The sequence below is a fragment of the Anoplolepis gracilipes genome, chromosome 8, assembly GCF_047496725.1.
Source record: "Anoplolepis gracilipes chromosome 8, ASM4749672v1, whole genome shotgun sequence".
NCBI classification, from domain to species: Eukaryota; Metazoa; Arthropoda; class Insecta; order Hymenoptera; family Formicidae; genus Anoplolepis; species Anoplolepis gracilipes.
Window position 1 is genome coordinate 9272268 of NC_132977.1, and position 21635 is coordinate 9293902.

At 34.6% G+C, this 21635-nt stretch overlaps 2 protein-coding genes across 6 annotated transcripts in view; one reads left to right on the forward strand and one right to left on the reverse strand.

Annotated features, from left to right (window-relative positions):
- The window catches only part of Mbo (nuclear pore complex protein Nup88), a 65555-nt gene extending 48448 nt beyond the window's left edge, over nt 1-17107 (forward strand). For all 3 annotated transcript variants that reach the window (XM_072897603.1, XM_072897605.1, XM_072897604.1), the window contains exons 3-13: nt 12626-12739; nt 13197-13383; nt 13837-13934; nt 14057-14255; nt 14750-14910; nt 15020-15096; nt 15363-15607; nt 15784-15894; nt 16109-16335; nt 16514-16762; nt 16951-17107. In XM_072897603.1, the coding sequence (XP_072753704.1) occupies nt 12626-12739; nt 13197-13383; nt 13837-13934; nt 14057-14255; nt 14750-14910; nt 15020-15096; nt 15363-15607; nt 15784-15894; nt 16109-16335; nt 16514-16762; nt 16951-17032 (1750 nt within the window). In that variant the 3' untranslated portion in view covers nt 17033-17107. The remainder of the gene's footprint in view (nt 1-12625; nt 12740-13196; nt 13384-13836; nt 13935-14056; nt 14256-14749; nt 14911-15019; nt 15097-15362; nt 15608-15783; nt 15895-16108; nt 16336-16513; nt 16763-16950) is intronic.
- A 377-nt stretch (nt 17108-17484) lies between these two features.
- On the reverse strand, nt 17485-21604 carry LOC140668629 (FK506-binding protein 15). Of its 3 annotated transcripts, none has more exons than XM_072897813.1 (13): nt 21468-21604; nt 20968-21155; nt 20431-20592; nt 19771-20296; nt 19498-19704; nt 19338-19373; nt 19082-19261; nt 18831-19010; nt 18556-18772; nt 18293-18447; nt 18005-18139; nt 17728-17922; nt 17485-17637 (listed from the first exon to the last, which is right to left on the reverse strand). In XM_072897813.1, exons 2-13 carry the CDS (start codon nt 21045-21047, stop codon nt 17566-17568), a joined length of 2145 nt encoding a protein of 714 aa, XP_072753914.1. In that variant the 5' UTR covers nt 21048-21155; nt 21468-21604; the 3' UTR covers nt 17485-17565. The 3 variants fall into 3 exon arrangements, with proteins under 3 accessions (XP_072753914.1, XP_072753912.1, XP_072753913.1); XM_072897811.1 differs by having other exon boundaries at nt 18218-18447; XM_072897812.1 differs by lacking the exon at nt 21468-21604 and adding an exon at nt 21249-21396 and having other exon boundaries at nt 18218-18447.
- Between the last annotated feature and the right edge of the window lie 31 nt (nt 21605-21635).

Genomic DNA, 21635 nt, shown 5'->3' on the forward strand with positions numbered 1-21635 from the left:
TCGGTTAGTTTTGAAAAGTTCCGGGGGACCAGGAAGCACCGCTGAATACTAACCGCCTCATCAACGACACATGCCACCCGAGACTACTGTCTCGCGTAACATTACCCGGTGGTGTATGCCACCCCTGGCCCCAAGCTCCGGCCCCCGTTTGCGCCCCCGACCCCCGCTCGTAATCTTTCGGGCGATTAGAATGTCGCGCAATTACGAGCGCCGTTAGAGATTACTCTCGTCAGCTATCGCTGAATCACGGTGCACTCGATCGTCGTTGATCAACCTCTCTCTTCTCATCAATGTCCCCGCATCCACACCTATTGTGTTCTGTACTGTTACATTAATAGTTTCTCCATTAACAGTAGCATGATTGCAATTTCGTACGTGCAGAATTTAATGTTTCGTCGAAAGAAATTCTTAGAAAATAGAAACTAAATTGGCTAAGATTTTTAAGCAAAATAAGCTTCTCAAATCTCTCAAAAGAACATAGTGCTTAGGTATATAAAATAAAAATAATTATAAAAAATCCCAGTCTCGACGATAAAGAAGAGTATCACGCGAAGCTACAGAAAAACTCATCACTGAATTAAACGATAATTAATAGCAAAATACGATGACCCTTAATCCACTGGCGGTATATAAACGCGAAAGGGGTAACCGCTCGTTTTAAGTCGTCCTCCGCATTATAATTTCATAATAAGCTGAATTCAGAATAAATGCAGGTACTTTCCCGACTTCCTGCTAATTCGTAATTCCGAACTTTTTCCGGAAGCGAACGAACCGCTTGTTCCTCGAGAGGGAGAGAGAGAGAGAGAGAGAGAAAGAGAGAAAGAAAGGGCGAGGGCAAAGAGAAGGAGAGCGAGAAAAAGAGGAAAGCAAAGCAGAGAGGAACAAGCGACCGCTGCTAAACAAACTGGCCAAATTAAGAGCGGCAGTTTGCGCTAAAGTTTTTTCGTCGTTTCACTTAGGCGATTTCAACCGGTCTCTGGGTTCGAGCGAATTTATTAAGAACGCACGTAGAACGCGCATTATGCGCGCACACCACGCGAAAGATCGCAGTTTCTAAGTGAGTCGCGACCATTAGAACGAATCTCGGGGATTTAATGTCTCTGCCGCCTCCCAGCCGGCTTAAATAAGGCTAAATGAAGTTTATGCGTTATTGCCGGCAGAACTTCCGGTGGACGCGTTGGCGTAGCTTCTCGCCGAAGTCCCGAGCACGTTATCATTCCACGATTTCAAATAGCTATACAAAGATGCGATACACGATTAGACCGATCCAGGCGAATGTTTCTTAAATCAGACAAAATTAAAGATATTATTGGGTGTAGCGAGAAAATTTTGAAAATCACTCGCGCGTTGAATTTGAAAGCGTAGTAATAAAAAACTGTCATTTCTATGTAATTATTTGCAATTGCATTTTGTATCGGTAATATATTTAGAAGGTGAATTTTAATCGTGATAAAGGATGACAGATCATTATAATTAAGATGTGAGATAAAATCGATATCATCCATAAACTGATATTGATATCGGATATTTAGCCATCCATCTCCGAGTCAGATTCAAGTCGCTGTCGTTCAAGAACGACGGGAATAATTGAAGAGATTAAAGATGCAAGAGGAAACTTTCGATTGGACGCTCGCGACGCTTCTCGTCGCCCGTCCTGAAACCGAATAACAGGTGCCGCGCTTGCGACCACGTCGGATACGGGGAGGAGATGGGTTTCGGATTAAGCAAATGGCGGCAATAATAGTGATTATTCGGATTATGATATCAGAGCGCGAAGTGGGTTTGCTTGGACTTACCGGCAACCATTAACTGCCGCGCCGCCAAATCCTGACTTCAAGACACCGGATTAAAACTATTACCACTTCGCGGCACCCCTTCGGTCCTTATTCCGCTTCATTTCAAGCCCACCTCTTCCGTTTGTGCATCCCCCACGGACTCGCACGATTCTCTCACCTTCGCGAAAGGCTCGTTCGCCCTTCTCGCATGTTTTAAACGTCCCCGAGGATCAAGAATCTCTAACAGTTCCGTTTGCACAAAATTATGCAGAAGGAAAATGTACAGAATGTTGACGCTCTAATGCAGTTTCTATTTTATTATATTACTAACGAATTTCTTTGATTTATCAGTCATTTCGCACATAGAGTACATTCGCAAATTAATAAAAATACATAATTATTTACATGAAAATATTCGTTTGGTCTAATATAAATATAACAATTATTTTTTCATTTATTTTCCGTGAGATACATTCATACGCTATTCTTTTGAGAAATATTCGTTAAAGTGTAACATAAATCTTTATATTAAAAATTCAATTATTAATAAAATTATTACATTATTAAATTTATTATACGATTATTATCTACTTGATTATTAATTGAAATTAATGCTTGATATTTTATTTTTTGAATATTATATTTTGAGAGACCTTCTCTCTTCCCTGTTATATAATATTGCTAACATATTTCTCTAATATCACTGAATTTTTTTAACTAAATCGACAGTTTAAGTTTGGTTGGACATAACAAAAAATTACTATTGGAAATTAAGTCTAGCCAGTTACGTCTTCATTTACTGCAACAAACTACTATTTGATAATAATAAGAGTTAATCTTTTATAATTTAAATTACGTTGATAACATACAAAAGTAGAAACTTTGTAACTCCTTATCTTTTCAAATTGCACACAATAAGTATAAATGCATAAAAATAGAAAATCTTGAGAATTATACAACGCGATATCACGCACTCGTAAGGTAAATAATACATAGTAAATAACAACAATTTAGCCGCAGTAGCAGTTTACTCTCCTCCCAAAGGCAATGGCAATACTCTTCCGCGGATAATCGCTATAGGAAGTAAGTACAATTCCTACCGCGTAATGCGGCCACGGTATGGGTAGATCGTGCTACACCGTCGCGAGTCCTGGTATTAATTCGACAACGAATTGCGAAAGCGGCGCCATTCCGCGCGGCGGTCGGAAGATCGTCGGCTCTTGGTTGGCCCGCGTGGCTAATTATTGTTTTAAGGATTACCGTTATGTGTTTATTATGCGGCCTGTGGAGGACCTCGCTCTTCCACCCCCTCCCCCCCGCTCTGTCGCCCCTTCCTACCTGCCTTAATATTCGGTAGATTTTAGCTTCTCGCAACGACGGAGAGAAATCTACGTCGTTTCTTCTCTCACTCCTACTCGCCCTCCCTTCTCCTCCACTAAAAGTCAGCCTACGTTTATGAATAATTCTCACCTCTTATAACCAACCCCCTCATCTTCTCCGCCAACCTTTACCCAATCCACTCGCCAGCACCGCGAGCGTCTCTTCGAACCGTCCTACGGAAAATTCGCCTCGTAAACTTCTAATGTCTGCTCTTCATCTGCGAGCTCTCAGATTCCGAGCTCCGTGATCAAGTGAATCATGGCAGCAAAAAATAGATAATAGACAATAAGTAATAAATAATTGACACAGATGTGTAATTAGGTACAAATATTTCCTGATCATAATTTTATTATTAAGATATTCTCATAGTATACATATAGCAATCTAAGAAATACAAAATGTATAATATTATTATTACAGATTATTTTTCCGTCTAATTATTGCAAGAATATAGCAGAAGGATAATTATAATTATCGAATTTTTTCATAAAGCTGCAATAGATAAATCTCATATAATTATAAGATACATAAAATATATGTATAAAAGTATATTAAAAATAAATGTAAATAATAATAATTTTTTTTATTATTTCTATAATTCAAGACTCTTTAACAATTTTAAGAAACGAATTATCGTACGCATTATGATGAAGCATCGTTCATTCTCGTATTATCTCGAGATTTATTGCCCCGATTATCTTTACGACGCGTTGGCAACAAATGATAAAACCGCAAACTCTGGTGATATCGCCGCGGTACGTACACGGTGAATTGAATTTATATCTTCTAGATCGAACAAAAAATGCAGGATCACATAGCGTTTGGTGTGAAAGAAATATTTGTCTGGGCACGTAATGTTTATGGCGGCGCAAGAGTGGATGTGTGAACACATGCCGGCGACTATTTTATATCTTCCACACGACCACACATTCCTCAAAATTTATATTAAAAACCATCGTATCGCGAGTTACTGTTTGCACGATGTAACTGCCAGATTGCGGTTTTATATCACAGCCGAAAAATATTCAGCTTTATACTACACTTTGAACTGCGCGTTGACGCGGTACTTTAAAATTAAATATAAATTGATTTATATATTTATATATATATATATATATATATATATATATATATATATATATATATATATTAAATATTATCCATATATGGTAATTTACAAAAGAAATCACTAAATAGATACTAGATAATAAGTAGATTTCAAAATGGTAATTAGTAATAGATGAAAATGAACTTAAATATATTATACTAGTAGATAAAGCTATAACTGATCAGACGTAAATCGAAGTGGAAACATTACTTTTCAGGCTAACATAGATTTCCATAGTTAGTATGTTGGACGTGCTACAAAATCTAAAATTGTCATTTACACGTGTAACAGAATGTCAAAAAATTAGAATTGAACCAAATTTAAAAATATCAATATATGGTAGAATCGTTCAAGATTATTCAAACTTGTAATGCAGAAGTGCAAACTGATTCAAAAACTATCAGCCATTGAGTGAGCTATTTTAGGTACAAGTATGAGAGCAAAAAAAAAAACGCCATTTGCTGAACTTAGATACATATATTCCGATATTTACTTGAAACCTTTGCTTCTGACCGAAAGACAAACAATAAAGAAGATAGATTTACGATGCGCCATGAAGTTCACTGGCTAATCTGTCACGCGTGCAAGCTCATTTATTTCCAAACGCGGAAATTCCACGGGACACCGGTTGCAGAAGCGGTCAATCGCGCGCTGGAGAGAGTTTCTCGAGCATATGTTGAACGTGCTACGGAATATTTCACCCACGGGGGGGTGAATCACTCCTCTCCCTCCTCCCTTTTCTACCCACCTACGCGAACGCGCGCGAATCGTTCTCCTATCTGACCCGGGCCGCTGGCTCTCGGGGGGAGGGGGAAAAGCGGAGAGGGGGCCATGTGCATTTATTTAAAAAATGATTTAACCTAATGGTTTTACATATGTAATCCCGATATAAACCCGAAGCTAATCTCGGTCGACCACACGCGGTGCTGCACACACACACACACACACACATATACACGTGCAACATGCAAAGAGAGAAAGAGAAAGAGACTCGTCTCCAAACACACGACACCTACACTCTCCTCCGCGCGCCTCCACACTTCGAATCTACCCTCGTTTTTCTACTTTTTTTCGATGAGCAAGCACTAACGAAAATCACCGGCTTGCCGGTGTTTTCGTGGCGAGTGTGGGATTGACGGGGAGGGGGAGGGAGAATGGACACGAGAGGGGTTGTTTGCGGAGGCCGAGCATAGGGTCGCGTTGTACTCGCGCGCGGGATGATTTAGATGGTCCCCGATGATATCCGCGCCTTTTGAAAAATGTCGGCACGCCGAGGAAAAAGCGTATAAGCCGTTTTACGGTTTACGTGTGTCGCGCTTTATCAGGCCGGCGCGGTCTGAAACTTTATTGCTGGCCGAACGATATTTCTCGTCGAATCAGCGTTAACGAAAGAGTTAAATTACGAGAGATCGCGCGGAATTAAAAAGCTCGCCATTACGCTGTATAATCGGACTATTTGTTCGCGATACGAACGAGAGTATTCGTTTATCTGTCGCGTCGTCTTTACACTCGATCGTAAAGATATTTATTTTATTTTATTTTTTTTTTTTTTTTTTTTTTTTCAGGACTTTTATGTATTTTTATCAAACAATTAAAACTAGCCATCATTATTTATCAACATTCAATCACAATTATTGATTTTCGAATTAAATAAAAATTCTCAAATATATTTATATGAAATATAGTCTGCAGACTTCGGTTAGAAATTTCGATAAAATTATAATTTTCAAGAGAACTATATCGATGATATGTAAATCATATTTGCAAATCATATTATCGTCTTTTCAACAAAGCGTCAAAAAATAAAATTTAATGGGTAAGAATTTTCTTAATTAATGAATAAGTCTTCTATAATTTATGTACAAGTCCTCCTGACAAAAAGATGATAGATCTCTCGTGCACATGATTTGAATCCCGATTTACTCAATTATCATGATACCAATGATATGCAGACTCGTGCATTCATCTACCCACGTCGCAGGTACCTTCGTCTAATCAAAGAATTCCGAGTGTCGTGCCGCAGCAGAGAATTTAAATACGCGCGACGCGTTTCAGCCGTCGTCGACGTCATCGTCGTCGACGTCGTCGTCGTCGTCGTCGTTTCACGTAACGAAATAAAAGCCGACGGTGAAAGAAAGAAAGAGAGAGAAAGACACATCTGTCGGTTCTTTTAATTACAGCGGTACGTGCGCTAGCCACGGGCACCCACGCGACAGTCTGGGGTGCCCGGACACTCCTGTTCTCGCACTACGGACTCGGTATCCTTTGTTTGCCGTTTTCCGTTGTAGCCACGTCGCTTACCTACCTACCTACCTACCTACCTATCTACCTACCTACCTACCTACCTACCTACCTACCTACCTACCTACCTACCTACCTACCTATCTACCTATCTACCTATCTACCTACCTACCTACCTACCTACCTACCTACGTCCGTTTCGAGCATTTCATGTCCAAAGACACGTGTCTGCATGACACAGTCAATATCACGGTCGGATTCGTTCATTCTCCTTTTCAGCTATAAAAAAATGAACACTGAACTTATTTTAATCCTTTACGTGTGATCTAAATTTTTATGTTAAATTAATATTGCACAAAAGTTCTATTAAAAGTTTAAAAAAGAAAGCTAAAAATAATAATTAGCGAAGTTAAATAATTTAGTCGAATAGCGTATAAAAAATTAGTTTATTGTCTAAGTTTTCATTTTTAAAAATTATTTATTAATTTCTACTAACATTTTCCAAGTTATTTCTTTTCTCTCTCTCTCTTTCTCTCTCTCTCTCTCTCTCTCTCTCTCTCTCTTTCTTCTTTTTTTCTAAATAGTTTAAAAAAAAGCAACAAGTACATTTTCTCTTCTATTATCCCGACAATTTTTTTTACATTCTACTTTTGAACATCTAGTATAAAATCATCGTAATTTTTATAATCAATGCAGTTCTTTTGAGAAAGAGAGAGAGAGAGAGAGAAGGAGAAAATGAGAGAGCTTAATCCCTTTCAAATAATTTCTTCAATTATTCAATATTTATTTTACACGTACTCTATTACATGTACCATTACATTGTTTAATTATCCTACGCCACGTATATGACATGCACGCTATGTACCACTACGAAATACTCAACGAGACTCGACACCCATGTCATCGGGGGGAACGAGGGGGAGAGGGGTCGGGGGGTGGGGGCGAATACAGCGCACTATCTACAAGGGTAAGCACCGGCAAAGATCGAGAACCGGAACGTGTCAGGATGGCGCAACCGGGAAGCCGGGTTTCCCGACGAGAGCCGATGGCAGGGCGATGGAGAGACGGGCCGCGTCGCGCCGCGGCGTCGAGAATTAACGGGCTTAGTTGCCGACGCAGGTGTCGTCGGGAAGGCGAAGGCAAGCGAGAGTCGGGAATGAATTACGATGGGAGCGTCAGCCAGCGCCAGGAGAACGTCGGTCGTTATATTTTGCGCAACATCCCGATTTTATGGGCCGCCCCCGCGCCCTCGGACGAGCGAAAGGGGGCGTCTTCCGTCCTCTTTCAGGATGAGAGAACTTCCGTTGTGTAATGTGGCAGTTTGCTGTTGTAACGAGTACCGATGAGCCAAATTAGGTGTGGTCAACAAAAGAGTCGAAATCGTGGATCGATTAATTAATCGTTCAACAAAGGATTCTGATAAAGATCTATCGTACCATTATACGTTTATAATTAAATCAATACACTCGACATTATATATCATATATCAAAAATATTATAATATAAATATATATTTTTTCGAAAAAAATATACAATATTTGATATAATAATTATAATCTATATAATATAAATATTATAATATATGTTAATTTATTACACAACTGTTTGGTCCCATATTTATACAAATAATAATGTTCACAGTAGCTGCTTACTTAATTTTTACAATTCATGTATACATAAATATCTAATGAAAATGTACACTTTCTCATTACATTTAAATGGTTCCTTTATATCAAATAAATTCCTGTTCTATTCATTTAATAGAAAAGATATAAGACAGCTGTGTGAATGATTACATCGGGCAATGTGAATTTTGACAGTTAAATAAATGTATGTGATATACATTGGGCAATTTTTAACCTACTTGTACGTCTCGTTTAAAGTAGAGTTGCGTATATTATATGTTAAAAAATCGAATTTATAATACAAACCCTAATTAGGACTATCACGATCGTTATCAATTTCTCGTCGAGCTCTTTTGATAGCGCGAGGCGATGTCTTTGGAGTTTCGAGCGTCGTGCACAGGCGGGTTAACGAGTAATGTCTAATCTATGCATCCGCTTATCATAATGGCTCTCGTTATATCGTGAGCATAGCCCGGCAGATCCCGGAAGCCTGCCAACTCTGCCTCTGTCTTAGTCTTAGCCGCCCCTTTCCTCACGCGCCGCGCTTTTACGAGGATGTAATAAAAATATTCCAAGTAACTGAACGATATTACGCCCGTTATGGGCATGTCGAGCAGAATTAAGCTGAAGGTTGTCCCCGCGGGGGTTCGAAGTACATAATCGCTGTATAAAGAATGTACTTCGATGTAAAAGCCACGTGACAGCTAAAACATTACGCAACTCTACTTTAAACGAGACGTACAAGTAGGTTAAAAATTGCCCAATGTATATCATATACATTTATTTAACTGTCAAAATTCACATTGCCCGATGTAATCATTCACACAGCTGTCTTATCTCTTTTCTATTAAATGAATAGAACAGAAATTTATTTGATATGAAGGAACCATTTAAATGTAATGAGAAAGTGTACATTTTCATTAGATATTTATGTATACATGAATTGTAAAAATTAAGTAAGCAGCTATTGTGAACATTATTATTTGTATATACATATATCAATCCTCCAAGAATTAAATTTGTATACCCTGAATCTTTATATCTCTGAAACAAATCATGATAATTTCGCGTCCACGCCACGGTAGGCTGAAATTGTCCGGTCTCTGCGAGAATAATGACAATCTCGCGAGAAACACGCCAAGCTAACGCAGCAAGCCAGCCCCGGCCGAATCTACAGGCCGGCGTTCTATTAAGCTAAAATCAGGGCCCGCAGCGCGGCTCGCACAGCGTCGCTCTAAATTATTATAACGCGAGGAGATCCGCGTACCTTTTCGCGGACAATGAAAGGTACACCGTAACGTCGCGACGTTTGTTTTGTCGGCCTCGGCGCGGTGGCTGCCCGCCCGTCCGCTCGCTCGCTCGCTCGCACAACGAGATACTCTCGCCTACATTTCGTATATTTTATTATTACTCTCGCACTTTCCGCGGCTGTGGACACGGTAACGTTGGCAAGGGGGTTGACGGCGGTGGTTAGCCCGTGGCCGTTATTAATGTCCGCGGCATGCCAGAAAAAGTGAGCAAAAGGTCCGGCGTGCCGGAGAGAAAAAGACAGTGGGCATCGGGTATCACCGGCACACAACGTTCTCCGAGTTATACACCCCGTTAGTACATACGTCCCGCACAGAACGGCGACACGGCCACCAGCACAAGCGCACGCCAGGAGTTCTTAATAATTGATAAAAATGTACGCACGCACCGGCGAAGAGAGAAAGAGAGAGAGAGAACGGAAGGGTTGGAAGAGAGACGAGGGAAGGGGGATAGGACACATAGAAGAGATAGAGAGAGATAGGACGAAAAAAAGGGGCCAGACACAGTGATGGTGATGGTGACGCTGGTGGTGGTGGTGGTGGTGGTGGTGGTGGTGGCGGCGGTGGTTGACTCTCACCCCAGCGAGTTCCAACCCTCCTGTGTCCGCCTGACTCGCCGCCGTTTCGTTGACAAAGGCATACGCAACGATTTATTCGCACTTTTCACCACGACCTCTCCAGAGAATTTTTCTTCGTTCTGTCACAATTTCAAAATTATCAGAATTTATGCCTACCCTTTCGCCGGCGTATTTCTGATAGGTATTAAGCTGTCTTGATTACCGCGGTGTGGTGCCCGCGGAGATGCTGCGTTCGATGGCGTTGAATATTCCTAAATAAAATGAATGGCAACAGGACCAACGCATTTAAGGGCGCTCGCAAACCCCATTGTGTATTCGATATTCGTTGACACTGCCACCGAAAAAAGATTCGAAGAGAGTGTATCACATAAATATCCATTTCAGGTCATTTATATTATTAAATAAAGTAAATATGTTACTGTCTAAGATTCTAATATTACGCACATTTGTGAAAGTAATATATAAATAAAAATATGAAATTAATAAAAATATAAAATATAAAATCAATTTAACAGTTTAACACTATTGTTTTTTTTTTTTTTTTTTTTTTTTTTTTATATATTGAAATAAAAGCGGGATTTCAATTTTTATACAATTCAGGACGTCATTGATGAGTGTTTATTGCGTTAAAAAAAAAAAAAAGATGATTGTATAAAAATAGATTGGGAAATTAACTTATGTTGAAACAAGAGATGCATAGAATATTCGCGATCGAGGCAATGAAGAAAAGATTGAAGCAATCTGTTGAACGTTCTTAAATCAAGGCCGAAGCATCTAATAAAGCACGAATTCTTGACCTGGTATCGCGATCGCGACTTACCGGAAATTTTTCGCCGAAACGCGAAAGAATGAGAGGCCGTGCAGCTGCTCGAATGTAATTAAGAAATTCTTACACGGCAGTGCCGCGCATTCTGCCACACCCTCATGTCCCGACCTCACCTTTTCTCTCTCCTTCTTTCTCCGTCCGAGGCACGTCTAGAAAAATTAAAAATAATTTCCCTACGTAAACGTATTAACCTCGGTGGCGGTAGACGCGCTTTTTGCGCTGCGCTTTTCTCGCAATTTGTACAAAGAACGGCACAGACCTGACTTCAAAGTAGAGATCTTACGCGGTATGTCGTATCATTTTATTCTCTAGGAACTTCCCTGCCATATTATTCGTTATTGCGTTTAAGTCACTGCTGTTCCTCCCGCAGCGGCCGCTTTCTCCATCCGCCCTTACTTAAGATTCCGAGACGAATTACGTATTTTTTTTTTTTTTTTTTTTTTTTCCATAAATGAGTGAATTAAATAATAGCGTCTACGTAAGCGATTATGAATTCTACACATTCGGACTAACTAAGCAAAGTATAATGTTCTTTGAAGAAAGAGATCATACAGTCACTTAATTCAAAAGATCATCTCAACAATGCGTAAAACTAATGATAGCATTTTGTGAGAACAATAGGTTTCAAAATACAAGCATGTTTTTAAAATGACGTCGAAAAGCGTATATAAAGATGTAATTTGAAAAGAGGGTTGCTTTGAAAACATTCTTTGAAAGTAAAAAATTAAAATTAAAAATACCAAAAAATTAGACGAAAAACAGAGTCTATTCAAGATGTGAATATTTTTTTCAAAGGAAAATAATTATTATTACTTTGATGCGGATAAATTTGGTTGTTACCCATCGGTCGGAAGGTACCGACAAACGCGAAAGATAAGCGACGGACGCTCTCTCGCCCTGTCTTTTCTTTCTCGGCAATAAATCCTGGGGAAAAACCTATCTGGATTTCCCGTCCTTCCCAACGCTTAACCTAAAAATTCATTAGATTATAAAGCCATTAATGCTCATCCGCACGGTCGAATGCGCCTCTCTTTGCTTAGGCGCGAATCCAGCTTGGATCGATATCTCACGTTCATGCATTTCTATGCAATTTTTTTTTTCGCTTAATATTTGTAGCAAACTTTAAAAAGTCAACATTTATCTTTTAATCATTTTTAAAATTCATTACAGACGAATAATAGATATTTATTGCATACTATATGCGTGTTAAAAGTATACTCTCTTAAATGGAATTAACATATTATCACTAACTGTTAGCAGTTTCAATTATTATTCACTTATAAGTGTAACGCTGCAAATAGTGAAAGAATTATTGAAAGAATCAGCGGTAGTAGCTGTTTCAATCAGTGATATTTTAAAACGCATCTTACATATGTATTTTATAATAAGTTCTCAGCAATATATTTTATTTAAAAAAGAGTCTTATTAATTTTTGAATTTATCCCAGCTTAAGAAGTATGGCATGTACATATAATCTGAATTTGATTATTAGTTTACGAAATCTTACTACCATAACCACTGCTTTAATCAGTGACATTTATTCTTCAGTTTAAGAGAATAAAATAATCAGTAACATATACTGATTTAGTTTAAAAAAAAACCAAGTAACTTTTTCTTATATTTTACATTGCAGTAATTGTGTATATAGTATTAATTATAATTATTAACTAATACTGCAAATAGAGTGAAGCAATTTTTATAATAAATAATAATAAAATAATATAATTATAAAACTATCGCAAGCTGGACCTGCTATATCTCATTGTTTTTATTTTCTAATTACAGAAATCATAATTTTGGAGCTTTTGGAACAACCGCAGAAATTCAACGAGCACGATGGCATCCGGGTTCTCCGAATGATTCACATCTATTGGTTTTGACATCAGATAACACTTTTCGGTAATTAAAAAAAATCATGTGACTGTTTTTTTCGTACAAAGTTATTCAACGAAAATATTTTTATTTTAACTTGCGTATAGTTATTACTCGCCGAGTATCATCTATCATCTTATCATCAATCTAGTCAATTAAGCGTACACGCATGTCTGTACGATATTGTAAAAAACAAAAATATTTCATCTTTCAGTCGCAAAAGCAATATCTTTCTCGCGAAAGCTGCCGTTATAATTACAAGAAAACTGTGAAACTCCTTTCGAAAGTACAACGTGACATAACTTAAACTCGCGTTCTTAACTTTTCGCGTTAGATGATGGAACAGGGGAGGGGGGGGGGTGTTCTTAAGAATAAGAAAAACATTTACAAACTATACTTTAGAAGACTTTATGCGCCGCGCCAAAGCGTCTTTAAAAAAAACTGTCGTCGGATTGACCTTAAGCTGCACTTAACTTTGCCGCAGTTTGTACGAGTGCGACCTGGGCGGTGCACCCAGACTCGTAAAATACTGGAAGGTCGGCCGTGCACCATCGAGCTCGCCCTCGAAGATCCCGGATTTTGCATCCCTCGGTGAGGCTGCGGTAGATTTCGATTTCGCCACTCCTACCCTGAGAAAGCCAGAGACGTTTGCCGACAAGAACATTGACAAGGTACAAACTCATCACAGATTTGCAAAAAAGAATATATCTCTTTTTTCTAAAACTCCTTTTTCTTGTTCGTGATGTGCGAGGTTTTTCATTGGAAATTTGATAATATTAGGATTTAAAATAATAGATATCTAGAATATGATAATTTATTTGAATATGAATTTAAATATCACGGATTTAAGTATCTTCTATTTTATTGTTAAATATACATCATAGTGATATAAGCTTGCTTTTGATGAAATTGAACAATATTTTTTTCCTTGTACGTGAATTAATTTAATTTGAATATTGAATATTAAAAACCCAATATATGTACATAAAAAAAAAGTTTATATTCTTGATCTTTTATGAAAAAGACAAATTTAAATTATTGTTGATATTAATTTAGAATTTAGATTCTTTTTTGTATTTAATATCGACATTGAGATTCAAGAAAATATTCTTACTAATTTTTAGATAAAAGACGTCGATTGGAATCAGATCGAATGGCCGATCTTGGTCCTTCGTGGAAACGGTGAAGTGCTGATCGTTCGTGGGAACGTCTTATTGGAAAAGTATGTATAAAATATTAAATATATTATTACTTGAATTGTGCAACAAAAGAATATTAACTATTAACGAACTTTAAATTAAAATATTAAACTAATCAACTAAATAACATAATATTTTCTGTCAGATATGAGAATCCAGTGGTGCTAGGTTCGTTGTCTATGTATCCGTCGACCGATGATAATTATGGAATAGATTCATGCTCTATCATGTGCCTGCAAACTACCCCACCGATAGTGGTCATCGCCATGTGCACTGGAAAGATTTATCACGCGATACTATTACGCGAAATATTGGACAACGAGGACGACAAGGACGACAGAAAGGTATGCCGTAATATAATAAATAATGTATAATAAATATTGATGCGTATAAATATATATATAGATGTATAATATATATGATATTTTTATTAATATTCTTTATACATATCGTTAATAAAATCAAGAATAAATGAAATTAGCACAACATTGATTATTTAAATATATATAGTTACGTTCTGATGTTATACCGCTCGTTCTGGTAATAAGAAAATCGTCGCCAGAGTGAGTCTTTCAAGAACGATGAAAATTAGATCAGAGATTCAGAGATCAGCTGTCAACTGTCAAGCAGTTTAGTCGCTTTTAACAGCTTCGCGAATATTTGTTGTATATTGTATTCCCTATTAAAGTTATTTTTTTAACCTGTATTCTCCTTGGTCGCAACTCTCTCTCTCTCTCTCTCTCTATATATATATATATATATATATATATTTTTTTTTTTTTTATCCTGAATATAAATTTTATAACAAAGTTTAATAAATGTCTTATCTCTTTATCAGACTTGGTCGCAGTATGGCTCAAACTTTAGTCTTCACACTCCGGACGACGCACTTTACGTTTACGAATGTGTTGAACTGGAGCTCGGTCTTCTTTTCACAGATGACGATAAAAAATATAATTGCCCTATTCATCTTCACTGTGATAAAAGCAACAAATCAAGGTATTTAAAAAAAAATCATAAATATAAGATGTTTATAATTCATAATATTCAATTTTCATCATCTATACATTATTTATTAATCAAAAGTTAACTGTTGATTTTTTGTTAGATATTTTTGCTCTCATAATGCCGGGATTCACATGGTGAGTTTACCGATGGTGTCTCAACTGGAGGAATTTATATATGGCAAGTACATTTATATATTACTGAGAGAAGAGTAATAAAGAGAAGATAAAGAAAAGAAATCTTGTAAAGATGTACCAAATTTTTAAATAAGCAAATTTAAGTAAATTGTCTGTATTTTTTAAATTTCTTTTACACGATGATTGATTAATTTGGTTTTTTTTGTTAAAAATTAATGAATAAATTAAAATTGGAGAGTTTGATTTCCTTTTCTATCAAGTATATTCTTTGTGATATTTTTTTGTCTAAAAAAATTTTTTTTTTTTTAGATAACAGTGATAATTATTTACTATCTTTGTCAAACCAATCAACTTTACAATATCTATTCTCTACAAGAACAAAACACACGAACATAGATGAGGCTACACCGATACTCGGTTTCGGTCTACTTCAGGAACCCTGTGTTTTAATTGCATTGTTGCACACAGGCGTCGTAATCGATCTTTCCGTTATAGATCTTTATTATCTCCCAAGAATCGAGCAATTAGAACCTATTGCCAATATTACGAAAAAGGTAATTATTAATATATTACTACATTAAACAGTATTTTTATTTTGAGTTTTTTCAACTTTATTCTTATAATTTTCATTTTAATCTTTTAATATTTTAATCTTTTTAAACTATTTTTTTTAAATTTAATTAGTGAGAATATTTATAATAAGGATAAAATATATTATCGACTCTTTAAGGTGAACAAGGAACCGTTCGACATGTACATCAGAAGATTACTAAGACGCGAAGTATCACAACCCATAACGAAAATAGGATCTCGCTCGATGTCCTTGAGCGAATCCCTAGAAGTAAGTAATCCATAAATATAAATCAGAATATTACACGAATTTATTGTAATAATTGCCAAAATTTTTATTATTCATAAAGATCATTAAGGATATTTTATTTCGTAGAGCTCCAAAAATAGAAAACCATTTATATATATATATATATATATATATATATATGCAATAGAAAAATTATAATTAAAAAATAATCGAAAGTGTTTAAATTTTTTTGCAGTTTTTGTATCATGCCACAAATATTTTTCGCACTCAACATTTTGTCCAACACGACAAAGTTCGGGAAGAAATCAGTAAAAAGGTCCGCGCTCTGAAAGCTTTGAAAACTCATCTGTTAAAAGAACTGGATACTTTGATGGAAACAAAAAAAGAATTGCGCCACACTGCCGAACATTTAGCCGAACGATACGAAGATATCAATGATAAACAGAAAGAATTGGCGCGTAGGTAAGTGTACTGTATTTTTATTATACTTTAATCATATGCATAAATAATATCAAAAAAGTTTTATAAAATCAAGCACAAAAATTTTATAAAACTATAGTTACATCCGTGTTCAAAGTAAATTAAGAATAATCTTTTAATATGTTGCGAAAAATTCATACGAATTATTATGTGTTTTCAGAGCAGAGGAAGCTTTAAGATTGGTAAATAACAAGGAACCGTCAATGACTGCTGTCGAGCGAGCAGAGGCAAAAGAATTAGAGAAAATGGATAAAAAGATAAACGACATGCAGAACCGACTTAAACAACTTAAGGAAAAATCTGTACAGCAAATCAAACATGCAGACGCTTCCGAAACTAATGGACAAAGGAAAGAAATTGTTTTTACACATAATCAAGAGAAAACGATACAGGATACTCTTTCTGAAATGTAAGTAATACAACAATAGTTAAAAATTTCGAATATTTTACAGATTCAAAAACAGGTTGATTCAAGAAACTTTGAGTAATATTATTATATTATTATTATATATATTGCCTCTCAATATATATTATTCTATATAATATTAGTATTTATTATATGTAATATTAGTAATTATTTTCTTTTTCCTTATACAGGGCAAAAACTATAAAAAATTTGATGGATCAGGCAAAACATATTAAAGGAGAGATTGATCTTTCTTATATTAGCAAACAATAGTAGCAAATATCAATTTTTTAACTATAAGTAATAATAATTTTACATAAAATTTGTGAATACAATATATATAAAAAAAACTTATTTTTTTTAAATAATTTATTGTAATTTTACCTATTTTTATCTTTGAAATTTTTATACATTTCCATAATTCACAATACAAATCATTTATTCTTCCCTTGTTTAATCATATTTTACATGGTATAATTATATACTATCACTATTACTGTAACTATTACTATTAGGATAAATACGCCAAAAAGAAAAATAATTGCAGAATATATTAATAATAAAAATATCTTTTATTAAATTTTAGAATATTATCTAACTTATATAATATACAAAAATTTTATTATTCTTATTTGGATTTAATAACATAAAGAAATATATATGGAAAGTATGTATTTAAAAAAAAATATCTATATATAGAAACATGTATATACTAAAGATAAAAGATATATATATATATATATATATATATATATATATATATATATATATTAACAAATTAAAAAATCAGTATTGAAATCAACCAATTAGTCGCTATTAACTTCATCAATATCATTGAGTGGAACAGGTGGCGGTTCATTTTCAAATACAGGCATGACCTGAAAATAAAACAAAAAATAATTACTTTTTTCAGGAATCCATTTTCATAGAAATGTACATATAAATTTTTTAATATTAATTATATATACCGTGGTTAATCTTGAAGTTTCTGTTCGTTTTATCGAAAAATCGTTATCACTAGGTGCATTTAACGTCAACCTCTCTGTTTGTTCTTCAGTTTGTTGTTGATCAACAGTTTTAATTGTGGAATTTGTATTCTTATTTATCTTAGATTCTGCGTCTTCTTCATCAGAGTCTTCATACAGTACTTGTAAAGTAATATGCTAAACACAAACTTTTGATTAGAATATATTAACATAGTACTATAATAAATATTATATTGATATTAGATTATTTTTTTTATACCTTTATTGTGCTGGCAATAGTTGACTTTACATAATCAAAGGATAGTTCAGAACATGATTCATCCGCAAATCTTTCTGATAACGTATGATACGTTTTGTTCATTATTTGCTTAATTTCTTTGTTTTTTTTCTCAATCTGCAAATTAAGTAAATAACATATCAATGAATTGATTAAAAATAATGTGCAATTTACAGAATTTATTATTAGCATTACATCTTTTTCTCTGAAAATTGTTGAATCAGCTTGGAAAATGTGTTCTTTATTAGAAAGTCTAGTTTCTAAACTAACATTTTTTTCTTTACATTCTTTAATTGTATTTTTAGCTGCTTCTAAGGCTTCTTTAGTTTTTTTCAATTCATCATTTGCATTACTTAGTTTTGTTTCCAATTCTTGAAGCTTTCTGTTCACATCCTTATTAATTTGCAGCAATGATTCGTTCTCCTCTATAATAATTCAATTTTATTAAACTTATATAAATTATATACACATGACTGACATAATATTATTACTTAAATATTATTTCCATTATCTCAGATAATCGTTACATATACCTTCTGATTTTTTTAAATTATTTTCCAAAGCACTTATTTTGCTCTGTGCTTCAAAAATTTTCTCATCTGATATATTTTTATCAGTATTCTTTGATAATTCATTTTCCTTTACTCCTGCTTGAGATGCATTAAGAGCTAAAAACATTTTCCAAGAGGCATCCAAAGTTGTTTTATCACTTGTAGGAGTTGTTGCATTTTGAAGCTCAAGTACATGGAACTATGTACATATAACAATTTTATAATTGATGTGTTATCTTCTCATTATCTATACATACCTTATCCAATAATTTCTGAACATTGTCAGATATCTTGGACATTCCCATTCGTATTTCTGCATTTGTTATCCTTGTTTCCGATAACAACATATTGATTCCGGGATCTAGAGTGGCTGGTATTGTACGATTTACAGTCTGCGATACGGGATACATCTGATTGTCCATTGTTACATAATGTCCCTATAATTTTTTACTGTGTTTTATTCACTTCACATAGATACATCTATTGAATATACAATAGAACTACATACCGCAAAATATGGGGGAGGCCACTGCGGCGTCAATGAGGATGTAGCAACTACTGGCTTATAAGTACTAGAGTTTACAGAAGGCACTTCAATTTTTGGCTCTACAACTTTGTGAGTGATTTTCTTTTCTTCCGACTCGCGCAACAAATTCTTCTTTTGCGAAATTCCTTCTGATTGCTCGATCTAATAGAATATGTAATATTTTAACAAGATTTAGATTCCATCTTTCGTAAAAAAAAATTTGTAAATTGTGACAAACCCTTTTCTGACGAGGAGATTTATGAGGTACATCATCCTGCAAAATTAATAATATTTTATCTTTCAAATTAAGAAATAATATATTGTAACTTCTATTCAAAAAATAGGTATGTAATAAATGTAATGAATAATTGAGCAATACAAAATAGAAATGTGAATACCTCAGTATCTTCAGAATCAGTAGTGGAAAGTGCAGTCATCTTCGGCAAGATAGGCTGACCCATTTTAGCCATCCTTGATATTATGGCAGCTTTTCCACTTGTTGAAATTTTAGATGTGGCCAGATTTTCTTCCGGTATTCGTATATCGATTATCTCTATTATCAGCATAATATCTCTCTCTTTGGGAAATCCAGGACCTAAACTAATCTATGTAAACCTATTTAATGGACAACATTGCTACATATAGTATTCCACAGAAATTTGTTGAATTACCTGTTTGCTAGGAGGTAAAAACAAAACTCTTTTCAAGCCTTTGCCAGTACCCAGAAGAACTCTCTCCCAATTGTCATCTGTTGATATTTCTACAGTCATCATTTGCGACATTACAAAATTTGTCTTAAAAGGTTGTACTATATCAGTTGCCACAAAATATTTGATACATATATTGTCTCCTTCTTTCGCGATCATATCTTTATTATTTGCTGGTGCTAAATCTTGATGAATCACATTCTCTCCTCTCTCTTGTACTGCAAAATAACGTGCTAGTCCTACTTCTGTTGCAAACTCTAGATAGCTCTCATTATTATTCTCGAATAAAATGGACCAATTCTCGTTGTTATTATCATAATAACTGGCATAATTGTTTGCTTGTACAGTATACAAAAAATCGCGCGTCACTGTAGCGACAGATACATATTCTTGTTTAGTCTTGTATAAAATTATCTGATATAGCTTCGTTGCTACATTGCCTGTCAATGCTATACCAAGCTTCCCAACAGAAGCATATTGGCCATTTTGTCTGAAATTTAATTATATTATTAATTGTAATTCATAAAATAGTATCATTATAGATAATATTATAATCATATGTATGTATCCATATTATATCGATTAAAAGAATAAGTAGTATTATTAACAGTTTGATATAATTACAATTTAAAAGCATGTACAGCTTTGGCTATTAGAATTTCTGTCTTGGAAGATGGTATAGTTTGCTGTATATTGTATCGAGTGATATTCTTTTTAGGAGCTTGTTTAGTGGAATAAGGATCAGCAAGTTTTGATTGTAACCCAAAAATGGCAGCTAGATTAGACCTAAAAATACAATAAAAAGATTGTTTTATTTTATAAAAGATAAAAATAAGATTAAGAAAAAAACAATTTAACATTATTTTCAGATAATAATATAACATAATAATAAAACATAAGCATTTATTATTAAATATTTGCAAATATGAAAATTAAATAGAACAATAATCAATAACAATAAATAATTTATTTGTTTTAGTTCCATATTTTCTTCTATGATTAAAATAAATGTGCTCAGACTTTAGGAAATGAGAAGGAAAAGACAAAATGTAACTATCAGACATTATTGTTAAATTAAATCGTTAAAATTTAAAAAAGCCCAATGTAATTTTGCGTTTATGTTGTGTTATATCAACACACAATATATATATATATACATACCCTCCTGAAGCTACAAAGTCAGGCTCATCGTCATCTCGAAAGATCTTGTCGAGATTTGGTAATTGATTCTGCGCGCTCATGATTAATGAAACTTCATCCGCTTTAATCACACGTGTAATAAATAAATAATAACACGTCGCGATAGCATCTCGTCACTTGCTGCACAAATCGCCACTTACATCAAGAATCTTGAAAAAAAAATCAATGAAATTTAACACTTTGACTCCTACAAGAGAGACATGATAAGGACAATTAATTTTTTCTTATTAATTAATATTTACACAATACGCGTTAAAAATAAATAGAAAACGTAGAAGTGCTTCATTCTTGAATCTTTCGATTGATGTTTTGAACACATTCGATATAGATGGAATCAACAGAATTTATTTGATGCATATATTTTATATAATTAAGTATTTCGCAGCTTTTTCTTTTTTTTTTTTTATTTTTTTTTTTTTTTTATTTTTTGAAGGTGCTTTCAACTTAAATGAATTACTTACAATTAGCACATTTACTAGTAGACTTTTGACAGATTTTAGATCAGGTTATGAAGGAGATGAACCACATAGAGTTAGCGCGTGCGCGTGCAATCTTTAACGCGTACTATGCATGAATACCGCAAAAACTAAACACTTCATCGCCTCTTGCGTCTCTTTTACCGCGTGAAA